Source organism: Patiria miniata, unplaced genomic scaffold (assembly GCF_015706575.1).
Source record: "Patiria miniata isolate m_02_andy unplaced genomic scaffold, ASM1570657v1 HiC_scaffold_13, whole genome shotgun sequence".
In the NCBI taxonomy this organism is placed as follows: domain Eukaryota; kingdom Metazoa; phylum Echinodermata; class Asteroidea; order Valvatida; family Asterinidae; genus Patiria; species Patiria miniata.
The window spans coordinates 11,400,320-11,417,213 of NW_024037051.1; the positions used below are offsets into that span (position 1 = coordinate 11,400,320).

At 41.0% G+C, this 16,894-nt stretch overlaps 1 protein-coding gene across 2 annotated transcripts in view; it reads right to left on the bottom strand.

The window, feature by feature from the left end:
* Positions 1-16,894, bottom strand: part of LOC119721280 (low-density lipoprotein receptor-related protein 2-like) — a 135,259-nt gene that overhangs the window by 106,037 nt on the left and 12,328 nt on the right. For both annotated transcript variants that reach the window (XM_038191277.1, XM_038191276.1), the window contains exons 4-15: positions 14,718-14,834; positions 14,074-14,190; positions 13,563-13,679; positions 12,143-12,259; positions 10,971-11,099; positions 9,812-9,928; positions 8,282-8,404; positions 6,980-7,152; positions 5,861-6,096; positions 5,058-5,288; positions 2,392-2,600; positions 1,037-1,177 (exon numbers count right to left, since the gene is read on the bottom strand). In XM_038191277.1, the coding sequence (XP_038047205.1) occupies positions 1,037-1,177; positions 2,392-2,600; positions 5,058-5,288; positions 5,861-6,096; positions 6,980-7,152; positions 8,282-8,404; positions 9,812-9,928; positions 10,971-11,099; positions 12,143-12,259; positions 13,563-13,679; positions 14,074-14,190; positions 14,718-14,834 (1,827 nt within the window). The remainder of the gene's footprint in view (positions 1-1,036; positions 1,178-2,391; positions 2,601-5,057; positions 5,289-5,860; positions 6,097-6,979; positions 7,153-8,281; positions 8,405-9,811; positions 9,929-10,970; positions 11,100-12,142; positions 12,260-13,562; positions 13,680-14,073; positions 14,191-14,717; positions 14,835-16,894) is intronic.

Sequence of the window (16,894 nt, forward strand, 5' to 3'; positions counted from 1 at the left end):
CCCATCCCTCTTAACCCCTTTGTCAATCATCAATACAAAATTACATGCAGGTGGGTTTCACAGTTACAATTTCTAAAATGTTAAGTTGCGCCTAATGCATTAACCATGAATTATGAGGCAGTTGCAAACAGTACAGTGCTCATGCAAGAAAATCGGAACTTGCACAGATCAAATCAAGTGCTAGCTGCATTAGGCATTAAGCCAAAGATTGGACACAGTGTCTCATGCAAAGGTAAGTAAAACCCTTAAAATGTGGCAAAATGTCATGGCTAAACAATTTACAGAAACAGCTGATGCAGTGACCTCTGTAAAAAGCATGCTAACCATAGTGCTATTTTAAATAACTGGAGTAACTAGCTTGCCATCATGTAGTCTGCTTGGCACATCCATGTTGTGTACAACCCTTAACGAAACTCGAAATTTCGTAAAGTTCTTTTATGGCTATTTGAATATCTGCATTTGCATTCAAAGCTCAGACGTGAAAATGAAGCTGAAATGCCTGCATGAAACCAAAATGCACAATATTTTTATTTTCATGCTTCAGAAATTGTGCCTTCATGATGTACTCTCTCATTGCATTTAAAGTTCACTGGTGAAATTGTACTCCATCTCATTTAAATATACGAGGTGGCTTTGTCACCTTGCCCGCTTCGATGGAGGAGGGGGTTATTCTACAATCGCACACCTTGATTCAAAATATCCGTTTTCAAGATGCGTACAAGAGTATTCTTCAAGAGAGAACGAGAAGTACTCAAGTGATTAATACAGTTCTATCACTTGTATGATGCTTACTTTACTGACAGAAGATGCTTAAAAATTGGTCGTGCAACAATAGCAACCACCATGTCTATCAGCATGTCTTGTCTATGAAAATTCACTTACATGTACGGTTAGACAATTTTTCTGCTATGGTAAGCACAACAGATCAGCTAACTGTTAAGCATCACTATGAAACTGCGCATAAGAAACATTTATCACTCATATTATAGTAACTTTTTTTTCCAATTTGCATTAGATCTTGACAAGATTTGCTTACTAGAACAGGTGGCGAGATCGTCGTTTAATTTGTAACCGATGTCGCATTTACACTGGTATCCGATTCCCTGGTTGTCAGACCGACGAGTGATCACACAGAGATGCTGGCATCCGCCATTGTCCGTCCCACACGGGTTTGGAGCTGTACAATGTATTGAAGCAAATTTATACAAACACACAACAATGGATAATCGTTTTGTTATACCACGTTATTTGTTTTAAAACACTTTTGACGCTATAAGAAGAATTCATAAATACCTAAGACAGTTTACACATTCCTATTGGTCGAGAGCCCATCATGTGGCCGGTCTTAAATGGATGATAAACAGGGGCATAGCACGGTCATTTTTATTGGGGGGGGGTAAAATTTTTTGAAAAGGGCACTTGCACATCCGTTGTGAAATGTAAACAGGTTTATTTCTCCGGACACTTGACCTCCGTAAGGCGCTGTTCAAAACTGACAATTATGCACACAAAGGGCCAATATATGGTGCTTTTCAGGGCCATACATCTGCAAAATTTTGAAAAAGGCACTCAAAACAGCAGATGCCACAATTTAAGGGCACCACTTCTTTTTTGAAAAGGGCACTTGTTCAAAAAAAAAGGGCACTTCGTAAAAAAAGGGCACTCTTTACAAATTATTGGGGGTAAGCCCGTTGAAAAAAGGGCATTTGGATGGAAAAAGGCAGTCTTTACATAATATTGGGGGGGGGGAATTCCCCCCCCCCCAGTTGGTTGAGTGTAGAACTCAATGTTTCGGACAGTATACAGAGCACACTGCCCGAAACGTTGAGTTCTACACTCAACCATCCGATTCTTTTCAGAACCACACTTCTTCCAAGAAGAGATTTTTTCCATATGGTGTTACCCGCAATCTTTCTACTTTATCTCATCTGCCATGCAAAGCTTCAAGTCATATAGGGTATATTTTGATATCGTAAGGAGGGCAACTTTTGAGATTATATTCAACAGTAATAAGCCAGTTCGGTATTCCAACTGTGCTGCACACAATGATGTGGGTCACGGGTCATTCGGGATACTCGAATGCGCATTGAAGGCGCATGAACGCGCAGGGAGATAGGGGCACGGCTTGTGTGTTAATTATTAGCAGAATGGGTGTTCTTGTGACATAGCGTAGCATCGCCTAAAATCATGTCAGCGATTTTATCCCGAATGACCTTGGACCTAGACTAATACCAAATATGGCTTATTGAGAAACAATAACAGTAATATCTGGGGTACATATGATGTACTCTGCTGTGTCTATACAGAGGTCAAACATGAACTTCAGAAATGTGTTGCATGAATATTTCTCAACCGAAAGTTTATACTATTAACAGTTTGGTAACACAATACCTGATGGCTGGAGAGATGAGTGGTAGACAGTCAAGCCGCTTGCCTCCCCTACTGAACCAGGCAGGCTCACCGTCGCGTCAGCAGTCCAGTCAAAGCGGTCTGCCCGCAGCACGGCATCTCTGGTGTGGTCAGCAATGAATGCGTAGCGATCGTAAATGGCCAACAGCTGGGAATTAGGCAGGACTAGACCACCCTGGAGAATAGTGTACCTTGGGAGTTGTTCAGAAAATGTTCAGATTTGAGACTTTGGAGGCAAACAGTTTTAATTTTAAACCCTAAATCTGGGCTAATATCAACTATCTGATAATGTTAGTCAATTTAGTCTCGTATAAGCTGTACGCCAAAACAATTTCAGACATTTCTTTCAGTAAGCTCATCCCCCTCCCCAAACCCTTCCATTGAACATTTGCTTGCTTTACAACTGATTCAAATTGAAGAGGGATGCTCAAAAGAGTTACATGGTACATGGTAAAATGTAAAATTCTACAGTCACATCATGACCAATCCCTCCTCAGAGATTCTGGGCACAAATTCATTGAGCTTTTATATTAGCAGACACATTTCCTTGAGTATAAACAAATTTCAATGAGAACAAAAATCTTGATCAAGGCATTTTTTTGATGTCAAACTAGGTATTAGAAAACTTCTGAAATAGTCAGTGGCGGCACCAAACTCTAAAATTGGGGGGGGGGGGGGGGGTATTGGGAGCAAGGACAATTTTTTTTGGGGGGGGGGGCAATCAAAACAAATCTCAAGCCTGTGAAGCCTGTGTACTGGTCTGGAAATATTAAGCCACTAGAGCAACTTAGAGGTGTAGTGGTTTTTATGAAATAGAAATGTATCAAACGGCAGAATGGTGTATAACAAAATGTATAACAAAGACATTAGCTGCACACTGTAGGCTGTATACATGCATGTGTGGCGTGTATTGTCTAAAGTATACCAATGTTTTAATGCTTTCATTGGCCCCAAATTTTATGAATCTTAACAGCAAAGAAAATAAACATAGTTAATCTACTTGTAGACAAAGTGTTCGGGTAACAAAAGGGTGGAGGGGGCAAACTGGGGGGCAAGGACAAAACTTGGGGAGCAAATGCCCCCATACCTCCCATGCTGGAATTTAAAATTCCAGCGGGATAACATTTCCAAGATCAACAGTATGAGAACTACAACACTAGTTTTTAGCAAATTATCTTAAGCAAAAATCAGCCGACAACCACTCACAGTGTCTCATAAGACATTTTGTCATGCCAGACATTCCTCTGCTCTGAATTTATGTGCTGACCATCATTATGAAAATTGGATCTTGCAGTAATAGTCCGAATATTGTCTGTAGTCAACGGAAACCGCATGCTAGCATCGCAACCACTGATCTCTATATAAAGACTGGATAGCGGATATGCATACAACATTCACACAGTAGACTTCGCATATTGACCAATTCACCCCCGGTCTCACGAAGATGGCCGCGTATGATACGAACGTTCTACGCGTAAATACGCGCGCGTTGTATCAACAGTTGACGCGCATTTTGGTCACGTACACATATTATGATGTTCTAAAAGGGACACATTTCCGTAGTGATTATTATTTCAAAATGCCGAAAAAGTTATATTTGCGGCATTTTTAGTAACCACGATGTTAGAAAAATTGTAGTTAACCTTGGTCAGTGATGTTGGTCAAAATATAAGTCAAGTGAACCGCGACGTTACAAAAGAAATCATGCTGTCTATAAAAACGGCAACTTGTCCCTTGTAGATCACCAGCCGGTCTCACCAATATGGCGTCAAATTCGTACATTGTGCAGCTCTGTATTAGCTATCCAGTCTTTATATAGAGATCAGTGATCGCAACCAACGTCTGATATATATGTGCAATGCAAATTTATGCGAGGCCGAATCCGCACGCCAGCCAATTAGAATCAATTTTAGAAATTGAGACGTAAGTTCCTGCAGAAATGTGAATGAAGCAGTTGATTGGTAAGTTTCCTGCCATTTCTTTTGTTAATACAACAGATTACCGAAGACATGATAGAAGGGGCCCACTGAATGTGATCTTGTCCAGTTCTATGCCCTGGGGCATCAGGGCTTACGATCCTCACAACAAAAACTCCTTAAGGCATGTAAGGACACCATGGCTAATCATCGGGGAGGGGGGGGGGAAGTTTTCAGATTGCAGCACCAAGACTTTGGAATTTCCTACCTGAAACCATGAGACTTTCCAATTCGTTTGGCACATTTAAGAACAGCGTAAAATCCTACCTGCATAGGGAAGCATTTGGTTGACTTTGGTTTCTGCCTCTTTGCTTGACGATGTCGTCTTGTTTTTATTTATATTGATGGAGTGTGAGGATGCATCTTGATGAGTAGAGGGCCGAGTCAACCACGTGCTTCTTTATTTTTATTGTTTTCTGGTTGTTATGCAGTGCAGCGCCATGAGCACCACTTGCGGCATATACCAGCGCTTTATAAATTTTCATTATTATTATTATGAATGGTCAGAATCCGCGGGTCAAGATGCAGTGTTGTTTTGCATAATTAATTGCTGAATCTGCACGGATATCACAGCTTGCTTTTCAAGTGGCTATTCCATAGACTACTTGAAGCATGGCATCTGTCAAGAAAGTAATGTAGACCCGCGATTGTTAAACTGATAAACACACATACCTTTGATGACCTTCATAAGTAATCGTCACCAAACAATCCAGCGTGTGATCCACCCAGTATATTCGACGAGCTGGAATGTCCACAGCAATCCCACTCACGGTATGCACCTTCTGGTCTGTCAGCACAAATCGGTGCGAGCCATCCATGAAAGCACGCTCAATCTTTTGATAAACCGTGTGAACCATGTTGGAGTAAAATGAAGGCTGTTCAGCATCGCCAAAAAACATGTACCTGCGCAGAAAACAAAATAAACCAACCAACCAAAAATTTCACTGGCAACCTTAAAGAAGTTAAAAAAACCAATTTTTTGAAGCTGAAGAGCGCGCATAGGCTGACCACAGGAAAGTACTGCTTATGGAAACATGTCCAAACACCGATTGTGTTGCGGACATCAATCAAGTCTGACAATGACCAGCACAATCATGATGATGGCTTTACACTAGGCAAGTCAATTCAAATTCTCATAACCTCAGCTGGCACTTACAACCACATGATATTTCAGAAGTTTGGCAGCTTCCTATCCTGATTGGAGTAATGTTGGGGGGGGGGCACCAAGAAAATTGAACAAAAGTGAAAAAAGGTAAAGGCCACATCGCTTAGTACGTGCAACTCACACGCCAACTTCTATGTAAGGAGTTGTTTATGACTACTCCCGAGAGGCACATATCATAACATAGCCAAAGGGGTGTTTAAAAACGTGAAGTAAATTGCTAAAATAAATTGTTGCAAATGTAGAATTTCTTACTTGTTTTGACTGTTTATTTGAGGGTTAACCACTTTTATACAGCATAGTTCCTTCTTACCCATTGATGGGGTCCAAAGCTAATCCCGATGGGGATCCCAGATTGGAACCAATGACTGTGCTCCTGTGTGATCCGTCCAACTCGGCCACTTCAATGCGGTTACCTGCATTCTCTACCAGGTAAAGCTTATTGGCTATCCAATCCACAGCTATGTCTGAGACTTTCAAGTTGCCCAGGAGTTGGAGGACTACCTGCGGGTCGGTGGGGTTGCCTCCCACTAAGTTGCAGGAGTAAATCTGGAAGGAGGAAAGTCTGATCTTTGTGACAAACCTAGGATCTGCTTTAGACTTTTTAAAACTGTTTTAACCAAATGAAAACACTTGAAACTGTGGCCTTATTGACTTATCGGGTGACAAAATTAGAAGATATTAATCTGATGGCACAACAATCAAGCACTACCAACACACAGACACTCAATGCTCCTCACACACTCAATAAGGTTTCCAAAATGCACCCACTCCTAAAATTTAAGAATGCACACAAAGTACATTCAGCATGTATGAGCAGGGTATCACCACAGAAATGACTTCTCATTGTGTTTGCCAGATTTAATTGGTTTTGGGCTAGTAAACTTTCCTGAAGCAGATCAAATTGGACCAATAGACCGCTTGCAGACGCGATCGATAATTGACGCGCGAAGGTGCAAACGCCATGTTGTGGGACAAAATGTGCATGGATAGATATACGTTTGTCCCACAACATGGCGTCGCGCGCCTTCGCGCGTCGATTATCGAACGCGTCTGCAAGCGGTCTATTCCATGCACACAGGTCGATCACAAGTCATCAAGTTCCAAATCAAATGAAACACTATTCACATGAACTATGACTAAAGCATTGTTACAGCTCATTCTCTGTTTCTAGTAACTAGACTTGTGTATTGGCTTGTACTTGTGGCTGGGCTTGTAATAAACTTGTGATGAATGAACCACAACATTGGCACAAGCGTACTGCACATGTAAATGAGCAAAAATCCAAGGGTCTTCATGTGAAGATGCAAGGTGGCTGTATATAAATTGTTCCTCAGTTTTGCCCCTTTACTGCTGAGAGAATAGTTACACAAATGCTCCATCAGCCTCTCCGCTGAGAACTTTACGTGCCCACCCTGGCAGGTCTACTTGCCTTGCCTTCTGAACTGGAAAAATAAAAGATCTTTCCTAGGGTGTAATGGTATGCCAGTGGACCAGGCGTGATTGCTTCGGGTGTAGTAGTAATGGTCCTTGACTGGTGCCCATTCAGATTGGAGCGGGTGATGGTTTGGCCTGACGAAACCAGAAGGTAGGGTGTGTCCGTGGCTGGCAAAGGAAAAGGAAATATTTGGAGAATTATAAACAAAATCTACGTCATATTTAAAGGAGCAGTTTTGAGAGAAAGCATCTCTTTGGTCATGAAAATGTGTTAAGAGAATAAATATGTGCTTGGCCAGTTTTATTACAAGTACATTTAAAACTGGCTAGATGCCGGACGGGGAGGGCCTTTTTATTCCGTGACCAAAAGGTTTACATCATGTTTTGTCAAACACCCCTCTGGCCATGTCTAGGTATGTGCTTTTTATGGAGATTGTACATGGAAAGCGTGTACTGCGTGATGTGGTGCAGAACGCAGTGGTGCAGGAATAAAGTGTTTAGAACCAGCTGGTATTTTATCAGCGGTTTTAAAACCACCCACATGACGGGCTCTCAACCAATAGGAATGGGTAAACTGTCTAAGGTATTTATGAAATATCAATATGAAATGATATTTCTTTGAAAGATAAACTATACCAAGTGGAACATTTTTAAGAAAATTCAGGATACAAAATTTGCATTTCTAAAAGTTGAGGTTTTAGACCACAAGTCACACACGTTCTTTTCAAAATGCTCTTCAAACCTGTGTACGTGAGACCTATATCTACGGTGAATCTAACAGTGAATCAAACACATTTATGCATTGTCAGTCTTTTGTTACAATTCTGGCTCAAAATTTGATGCTTAAAATATAGTTTTTATATCATGTGCTTGGATACAGTAATTTCATTGGTCTAGGACGGCCACGTGTCTGGACAATAAAAATGCACGCCACACACTGAGGTTGATATCGCCATGCATTCATGCATGCCTTGTGCGCACGTATGGAACCTGCCGGCGCACTAGCTTTGCGCAATGAGAACTGCAACGTCAAATACTTGATTTGATTGATTTCTTACACAGTAATAACCGTCTTTTTGAGTTATTGGCACGGTATGACAAAACAATTGTTGACTGCTGTGATGTGGGATATAACGTTTTAACCCCTCATGGCACAGCACCCAAGGCGAGGCGCCCCTCGGGTGCTAAAAATGTCATGTCCCACATCAACTCGGTCAAGAATTGAAAAATAGCAATTTTTTTTGTTCTGGCAGCTATGGCAACTAAAGAATCAAACAGTAAGGGTAGACATATTTACCAAGTGATCTACAGTGTCCATTTCCTTCCAGCTGGTAGCCATCTTGGCACGAGCATTGGTATGAGCTTGGTGTATTCACACATCCCTGCTCGCAGTAGCCCCAATGGTTGCACTCGTCAAAATCTGGGTCAATACATGAAATTATCCTAATCATTTGAAACATGAATATTGTCAAATGTACACATGAACACATTTATTTCCAAAACGCACAGTATCCACGGTTATGAAACTTTGAAAATAAAAATGATATTACTGGTGTTTCTAACTTCTTCTTTTTTTCGCTTTATCGTATTCTTAAATTGTCTTTAACAATATTAGAGCCATCAAAACTGACTTTGGGCAGCCAGGAGAGAGCGGGATTCTAAAAGGTAACAAAATGGCATTTGTTGCATTTTGGAAAGAAACTTTTCAAATATGTGGCAGCCATAGTGGTCTGTTGCATCGTACTCGAAAATTGTTCCTTTCTCACGACGACTTGGATGGTAGGAGTACCTAAAACTAATGCAATAATTCAAAATGTAAAGGGAACTTTTAGATTAACAAAAAGGGCTGATGCAGGCACATACATTCCACTGATTCTGCAAGCATTATCAATATTCACATGGGATTCAACATGCTTTATGTAGCATTGGGATGACTGGACAACAGCAAAACGAGAGGATATAGTTACCTGTCTGAATGTAATACAGGGTGGATAAAAAAAATGAAACAGAGATATTATTGCTAATTGGAACAGATGTAGGGCACATGTGAATCAAAGGGAGATATCCTCTGTTAGGGTTGAATCTCCTCTTTAAAATGACATCCTGATCATGTTCTTACATTCACAGTTGACTGAGCAGTGACCAATTTTATGAAAGGGTCTATTTAGAGACTTGCGCCACTTTTCATGGTGAAATCTCTTGTTCCCCCCCCCCACCTGCCTTGATTGGCAACCATAGCCTTTCACTCTGTGACATATGACACAACAAGAACCACAAGTGAAAAGTGGCGCAAGATTCACTTTCAAGACAGGAAAAGTGGTATATCCAGGTTTTGAGTTGGAGTTGGCAGATTTTGTATTTATTGACTTATTTATGTTATTTTTATTATTATACGACTAAATGTACCATTAAGAAGACACGGTATCGGAATTTCTTCGAACGGTGGGAGACATCGGGCATTAGGGAGAAATTTTCATGTCTCCCAAATGTCACAGCCCCCCCCCCCCCTTTAGAGGCACGATTTTATTGTCGCAATTAGGTTATATTTGTTGCTTGTGGTCTAATTAGTAAACATACCGAAATTCATGGAAAAAGGACAAGGGAACATTGGGTTAGGCACATTTGTGGTTTTGTGCACAAGTCTGGGGGGACATCTCCCAAATGTCCAATCAAGGGGGCGGGGGGGGGGATTGTTCCCGAGTTGCTTGTCCAAATGAAAAAGTATATTCTCTCTCCAAAAAACTGGATATGTCACTTACGTGGATTTTTATGTGAAGTCGACCGGGCCGTTACAAATTCCCAAAATGACCTATCAATCTGCACATACCTTCACAAGTTCTGTTGTTGGAACTGACAACAAAGCCAGCATCACAGTAGCATGTCCCACCATTCGGTGCTCCATGACATCGATATTCACAGCTCAGAAACCCACACGAATGTGTATCTGGAACCAAAAAGTTGATCAAAACTGCTTGAAAACATGAATTTACATAATGAAAATTCTAGCAAGAAATTTATGTTTCTTAACATACACTATATTCGTCGCTTTGCTAAAGAAGTGACAAAAACCTTGAAAATCGATGATTGTTTGATTTTGAGTTTTACTAGCCTTTTTATTATAGTTGTCTCAAGGGACAAGTCCCCCCACTTTTTAAAGTGGGGGAAGGGGATATCATATCATTTGTCCCCCACTTTTTTCGTCCCCCCCCCCCAAAAAAAATGTAGCCTACATTATGAGTCTATAGCTCAGAATAGCTGATTCAATTCCAAACTTAAAACTGATGTTTAAATTATGATCTTTTGCTCCGAAAAAAAATGCTTTAAAGTGGTCAGAAATTGCCTCAGATCACACCACAGAGTGTCAAACATCCACAAGTTTTCAGGGCCCTTAATTAAGAGGGCCCCAAACCCCACGCCGTTAGGGCTTCGCGCTCGCATTAGTTCCGATCAACGAATGTCCCCCCACTTTTGTTTGAAAAGTGATTGACGCCCTTGCTAGAACTTACACTCTTTTCAGCATGGAACACGTTCAGACGGTTTGTCAACTATTGTATGATTGTGACGTAACTTATGCTTGCACTCTAACAGCAACGTGTGAATGTCTCTAGTAAAAATGTCATCACTAAACATCTGTGTCCTGGCTGTGATGTGCGTTATGATGCGCGTGTCTATTATATGCATCTGTTTCCTGTGGTCCGGTTCCAAATAGTGGACTAGAGTAGTCCAACCATTCTGCTTTCGAGTAAAGTTAGTTGGACTATGGTTAACCACAGTCTTTGCCAAAACTTGATCACACCATCTAGTTTTTGTCAATATACTCAAATATCAGCCCATGACCAAATACCACATACTCAGACCACATGTTCTTATACACTTGTTGTACAAACTAGAAGAAAAAACACACAACGTCAAGTACAACTGGTTAATATGTAGTGTGGAGGGGGCTAGTCGGTACCCCCTAGTTGTCCCCCATATCATAAACTCACTGCATGGTACCCGCTCATCCTCTCCATTGGGGCAGTCCTGTCGTCCGTCACACAGTTTATCAATAGAGATGCACTTCCGTAACGACTCTGAGCATGGCCACTGCTGGGGCGGGCAGGAGAACGTCCCCACTGTCATAAGAAATTTAGAATAAGTAGGCAATGCAAAAATATATTTGGAAACTGCAGTTTAATTAAGATAAGATGGTGCAGATACGTATGAGGCATTATCAAGTCAGTACGATTTCATATGCAGTGGCAGCAAAAGGAATGAAAGATGCCGGGCTGTTTCGTGAGGGGCTTTCTTTTGGCTAGTCCCAGGGAGGACCAGCCTATAGTCTTCTTTGGACTCACTGACTGACTTAACTGACTCACTTACCCCTTTCAACTATGCAATTAGACTTTCTTTAAGGGTGTATCCAGAGATGTTACTGCCGGGGGGGGGGGGGGGAGATGGGGGGGATGGACAGAGGGTGTCTTGGGGGTGGGCGCGCGGAAGGGCTCTCTCAAGTAAAAATTGCCTTTTTTTGAGAACATTTTGGTCACTGCCAGGGGCGGGCATCCCCTCCGCACCCCCCTGGATCCACCACAGTACCTTGGAATAAAAATTTGAAAAGAGGATTAGGCTAAGGCACTGTGGTGGATGCCAATGATGGGCTAAATCTGACCCATTGTGAAGGCCAGATGTATGAAAACGACTTCCAGTGAATAGCCATTTCTAAATGGATTGAACAAAATTTTGTGTGCTCTGGGGGGCCAACTTGAACTAGCCTCGCCTCATCTTGTTTTATAAACATCTAGGCCAACATTCTAATGACAATTTGGGCCAATAATTTGGGCCAATTTGATGGACTTGCTATGTACACAATATAAAAGGTTCATACACCAGCCAAAACGCAAGTTTTGAATAGTGATTACCAGTGGAGAAAATTTAATGGAGGTGTTATAACCAAAGAAATGTAGCTAATAAGCACAGGAAACATTTGGTGAGCAAAAGCAGCCAGTAACCAGCCAAAATGACCCACATATATTGACCGTCCCTGCTTCTCAGCAGCAAATTTGCTAAGCACAATTTGTCACTTTGTCATTTTGTAACATGTTCTTAGCAATATTTTTTTTGCTTGTGATGCAACCGTGGAATTTGGGAAGAAAGACATCTTTGTTAATGAACTCACCACATTGAAGCTCATCGGATCCGTCACTACAATCCATCATGCCGTCACACACATATGAGGATTGTATGCACTGGCCGCTGTTACAGGTGAAATCTTCTCTGAGGCACGGAGCATGGGCTGTGAAATAACGGATGTGTGACTGTAATGTACGCATGCCTACCTTCCAGTGCTTATACTGCAAGTCCTTTAGCCAATTATTATGAAACTTTATGCCAGTGAGTGACTCATTTTGTTCAAAAGTTCAGTGTATTTTAAGTTGCACCAGTCACAACAACTGATCTAATCATATCAGTTTCAATGATGTTATGCAGTGCTTCAGTCTGTGGTTTCAGAATGGTTTTACTATTTAAATGCACCTGCCAAACATATACCGTGCACAAGTACTCCTTCAAGGGTCAGAAAAGGAGAGTTGGGAAAGACCTAGACTGGTTCCCGGTCCATCCACTGCGTGTTTCAAATGATCCAAAGTTACTGAGGGCAGGGATTAGTCTGGTAGCCCATCGCAAGTTAAATTCTTATGTATTCGCGCGCCAACGCCTGATGCTAATGCAAAGACGATGTGGCTGAAAGCTTTGGCGTATTCAGGAAGTCGTACATACTTCGACGCGAACCAATTCAGTACAGTAAGCATACGCACATGCTGTATGTCCCGTCCACGGTCTCTCAAAAGTGCTGAAAACGCACCCTCTTTGGTTGGCGCACGGAGCTCATAGGACAATTTTTGCAAGCTTCTACCCTGTGCTCTATGTTTTCCTTTTATACAACACTTGAATACATTACCATCATCTGATATGTGAGACATTGATCAAATGTCTTTAAATTATTTGTTCCAACACATGGCACTGCTGCACTGCAAAAAGAGAAGTTCCATTCCACGGTAAATGGAAGTTGTATTGCATGGTCACACTTTTGGCAGCTCTGACCAATCAGATGACGATGATTTATTCAGGCTTTGTATAAAACAAATAATGAATCTTTCACATTTGTGTAATAGAAAACAATTATTTCATTCGGTGCCAGTGACAGATGGAATGTTCCTTTTCTCTCCACTTCACCTCCTGGAATGGAACATTGCATTTATAAACATTCAATATTATGACATTATGAGTTGCCATTATGACATTATGAGTTGCCATTACATACTCTCAACCAGAACACTTTACCAACAATGAAATGTTACAGCCAAGATAAATTTGCAGCTACAAGATCAAAACACCTCCAAAATCAAAATGTAGAAACTATACTGTTTTCTTGCTTTTGAAATTATTTCTTTTCCAGTAACAACATCAATGGAGAGGATACAGTTTGAAATCACGACAATAAAAAAAAGACATCATGTGTAACTTTCTGCAGTCCATGTAACTACCAATTAAGTATTCTTCTTTGAATTCAAGCCGACAAAATTGGTGCAACACTCAACTGCAATTGACTTCATCTGAGGCGTCCCAGCAGTCCGAGTAATGATCACACCGGAAGAAGGATGGGAGACACTCTCCACTGCCGCACTGCGTCTTGGACGGATGGCACACCACATTTGCTGAGGAGTTACAAATGTGGTAAACAATCATAGAGCTAAATTGTATCACTGAAGAGATATATCACAGATTGAATGCAGCTTACTGGGAGCATCCATGCTTTGGAACCGATGGAAAGCTCACAATTTTGCACAGTATTTGAATATCTCTATGAAGCTCATTCATCAAAGAAGCCCAAAAGCCCAAATGCTCAAATGCAAAATGCACAATGAATAACACGAGACCTTCGGAGTTACTGGGGGGGGGGGTGATTTTCGGTTAATGGTCGAACATTCCAATATTTGGTATATTCCACACAGCCCTACCAATTGGTGTCATTAGCTGCAATCTGACTTCCTTTTGTGTCTATTTCTTTTAAGAGGAATTGTTTGGAAGGGCTCATTATTAAATACTTACTGCAGTTAACTTCATCTGAGAGATCCACGCAATCGTACTCTCCGTCACAACGCACAGTGGCAGCAATGCATTCGCCACTATCACAGGTCCATTCCCGACCACTGCAAGCAGGGAAATCTGATGATGTAAGGCAAAAAAAGAAGAGTCCAGTAACACTAAATTATACGTCAGTGAAGGGCAAAACCTAATTTGATTCACATTAAATTACATGTTGGAAAACCATAGGTACATGTGAGTGTCAACAAATGCTATACCATACAACATTTAGCACCTTTTCCATTGTGAATCCATGTGCAGGGCCAAATAAGACCTGGTTTTTTTTTAAGTAAAAAAAAAAAAATTATGTTTTGCTTACGGAAACATGTAAGAATGCTTAAGTACCATGTTTTAAAGCAAAGTAGTGAAAAATAACTTTAATAAAAAAAATGGTCAATTTTGACATGCCCGTCCCTTCGTGAAAACGGTGACGAATGAACAGCTGTTTCCAAACTACATTTTGCGAAATTTTGTATCCTTAAACTGTCATTAACATCCATCAAAACTTATTTTTGGCAACAAGCTTGAGGGCGGGATTCCAAAATGACATATATCACCTTTTGGAAACAAAGTCTTCATCTGCCAAATATAGTAATGTATGCACTTACTGCAGCCTTGCTCATCACTCCTATCGGCACAGTCAGCGAAGTAGTCACACTGCCATAAAGACCATATGCAAAAACCTGTGTCACACCGAAATTCATCACTCGCACAGGTGACAGCAGCTATGATATAAAGATGAAGAAAAAGAGGGGGAGTCTTTTGGTTGAGAAGTGTACAGAAATCATATCTTATTGTATAATACTAGTTTAATATGTAAATTTTTCTATAGCAGGTCTACATGTGTAATATCTCCAAATTAAAAGTCACAAAAAAAGTGATGCTGGACAAGCAAAATCCCCCACCAAAAATCACCCCAACCAAAAAAAAAATACAGTTGGCCATTTTGCTCACATTCATAATGGAATCACACATTTTCCGCAACCACTACGAAAATTCAAGCATAAAAATATCATATATAGCAGATTGATAACTTTGGAGTAACTTGGGGCAATCACTAGTATTTCTGAGTACACAGATTCCAAAATTAACATTATTATGGCCCACATCAGGTGATATCCCATTACTAATTTTTTAACCAGGTTTTTTTTTTCTTGCAAATTACAGAAATAAACTACCAACTTTTTACTGCCTGATGCATTTACCGGTGGTAATGGTATACATGTACATGCAGGTTGTTCAAAAGTACTTGATTGATGAAAGTGACCTGCAGGAACTGAGTTCATGAACTGAGTGTGTAAGTCAATCGGTTGATGCGACCACCATGGACTGCGCTGATTCACCCATATCCATCTCACAAATTTGTTTGAACAGAAGGTGCATGATGTGGCTGACCCTACTTCAAATGGAGCAATTTCGCCCCCAAGTGTCTGGATTATGACTTTGACCTGACCATGCAGAACTACCCATGCAAAGTCCTTCACCTTAACAATGACAATACCAGTACCTATATAGCACTCGTAACTACAAACCTAAGATCATTGCGCTTTCAATTGGAGCATAAAACAAAGCAATCACATGTCTTAATGACATATGAGATAAATGGAACCAAGAAAATTAATAATATGATCAATCAAACCAAACTGATCAGTTTTCAGGTTGTGTTTGAAAGTTTGTGAGTTAGGAGCTAATTAATCCATTGATGGGAGGTCATTCCACATTCTATGATTCTAAAAGTAATCAAACAGAACATTCTCAAAACACGATAACTAGTGAATATGATACTGTGAAGTATGTACCGAAAATTCATATCAAGAACCGTGTCCCCAGTACATTTAATCTGCTCCATCAGTTAACTTCTGATTACAGGTCAGCCGCCAGTAACCTCTTCCAGCAATTAATCTTGGGTCAATACACCATGCCATATCACCTTGCCAATGCCAACTCCTCCTGGGTTTGGATGAGCTCTTTGGAGCTTGTCACTTTTCCACCTGTTGCTAGTGGGGGGGGGGGGGGGTATGAGCATGAGCCTGCATTAAGGGAGGCTATAGACTATGTTCTCTGCTTTATTTGGCATGATGCCCAGAGAAGCCCAGGTACACATGAATACACATTCACATTTTCACAGAAAGACTGGTGCATGTTTTGTATTTGTTTCACAGCAATTAAAGTTTGTCTGCCCTAAAAAAGCCACTTCACTGAGGGTGGATCTAGATATAAGTTACACTTGGTAGAGCCATTCCTCAAGACCACCACCCTTATCTGTGACCCCCCCCCCCTCCCAACTTAAATCCTGCCTGGGTCTGTTTTCAAGCTCTGCATTCCTTGTGGATGATCCCCATACCTTTGAACAGGGTTTTCCTACCATCTGCAAAATTAAGCAATTTGCCACGATGTGTAACATGGTGAAACCACAAACACACTCTTATTGCTTACTTCACCATGTAAACTAATGTTGTGCATTGGGTCGGGTTTACCAGGCCAAACCGACCCGAAACATTACACACATAAACCAGATCCGAACCGAAACCCAAACCGACCCGACCCGACCCAACAAAAATTCTCAAAAAAAAAAGACCCGAACTGATCTGAACCTGAACCCACTAAAAAAAAAAAAAACCCAAAATCTATCCCAGGCTTGGGCAACTGCATCCGCTTTTTGTGCCTGAACTTACCTGCGTCACGTGAAAATCGTCGTTTCTCAGTATCTGAATCATTAAGTACGTTACTTACGGTGAAGACTCAAAGTGACCTATAATTTCATGGAACTATATGTTATAGACTG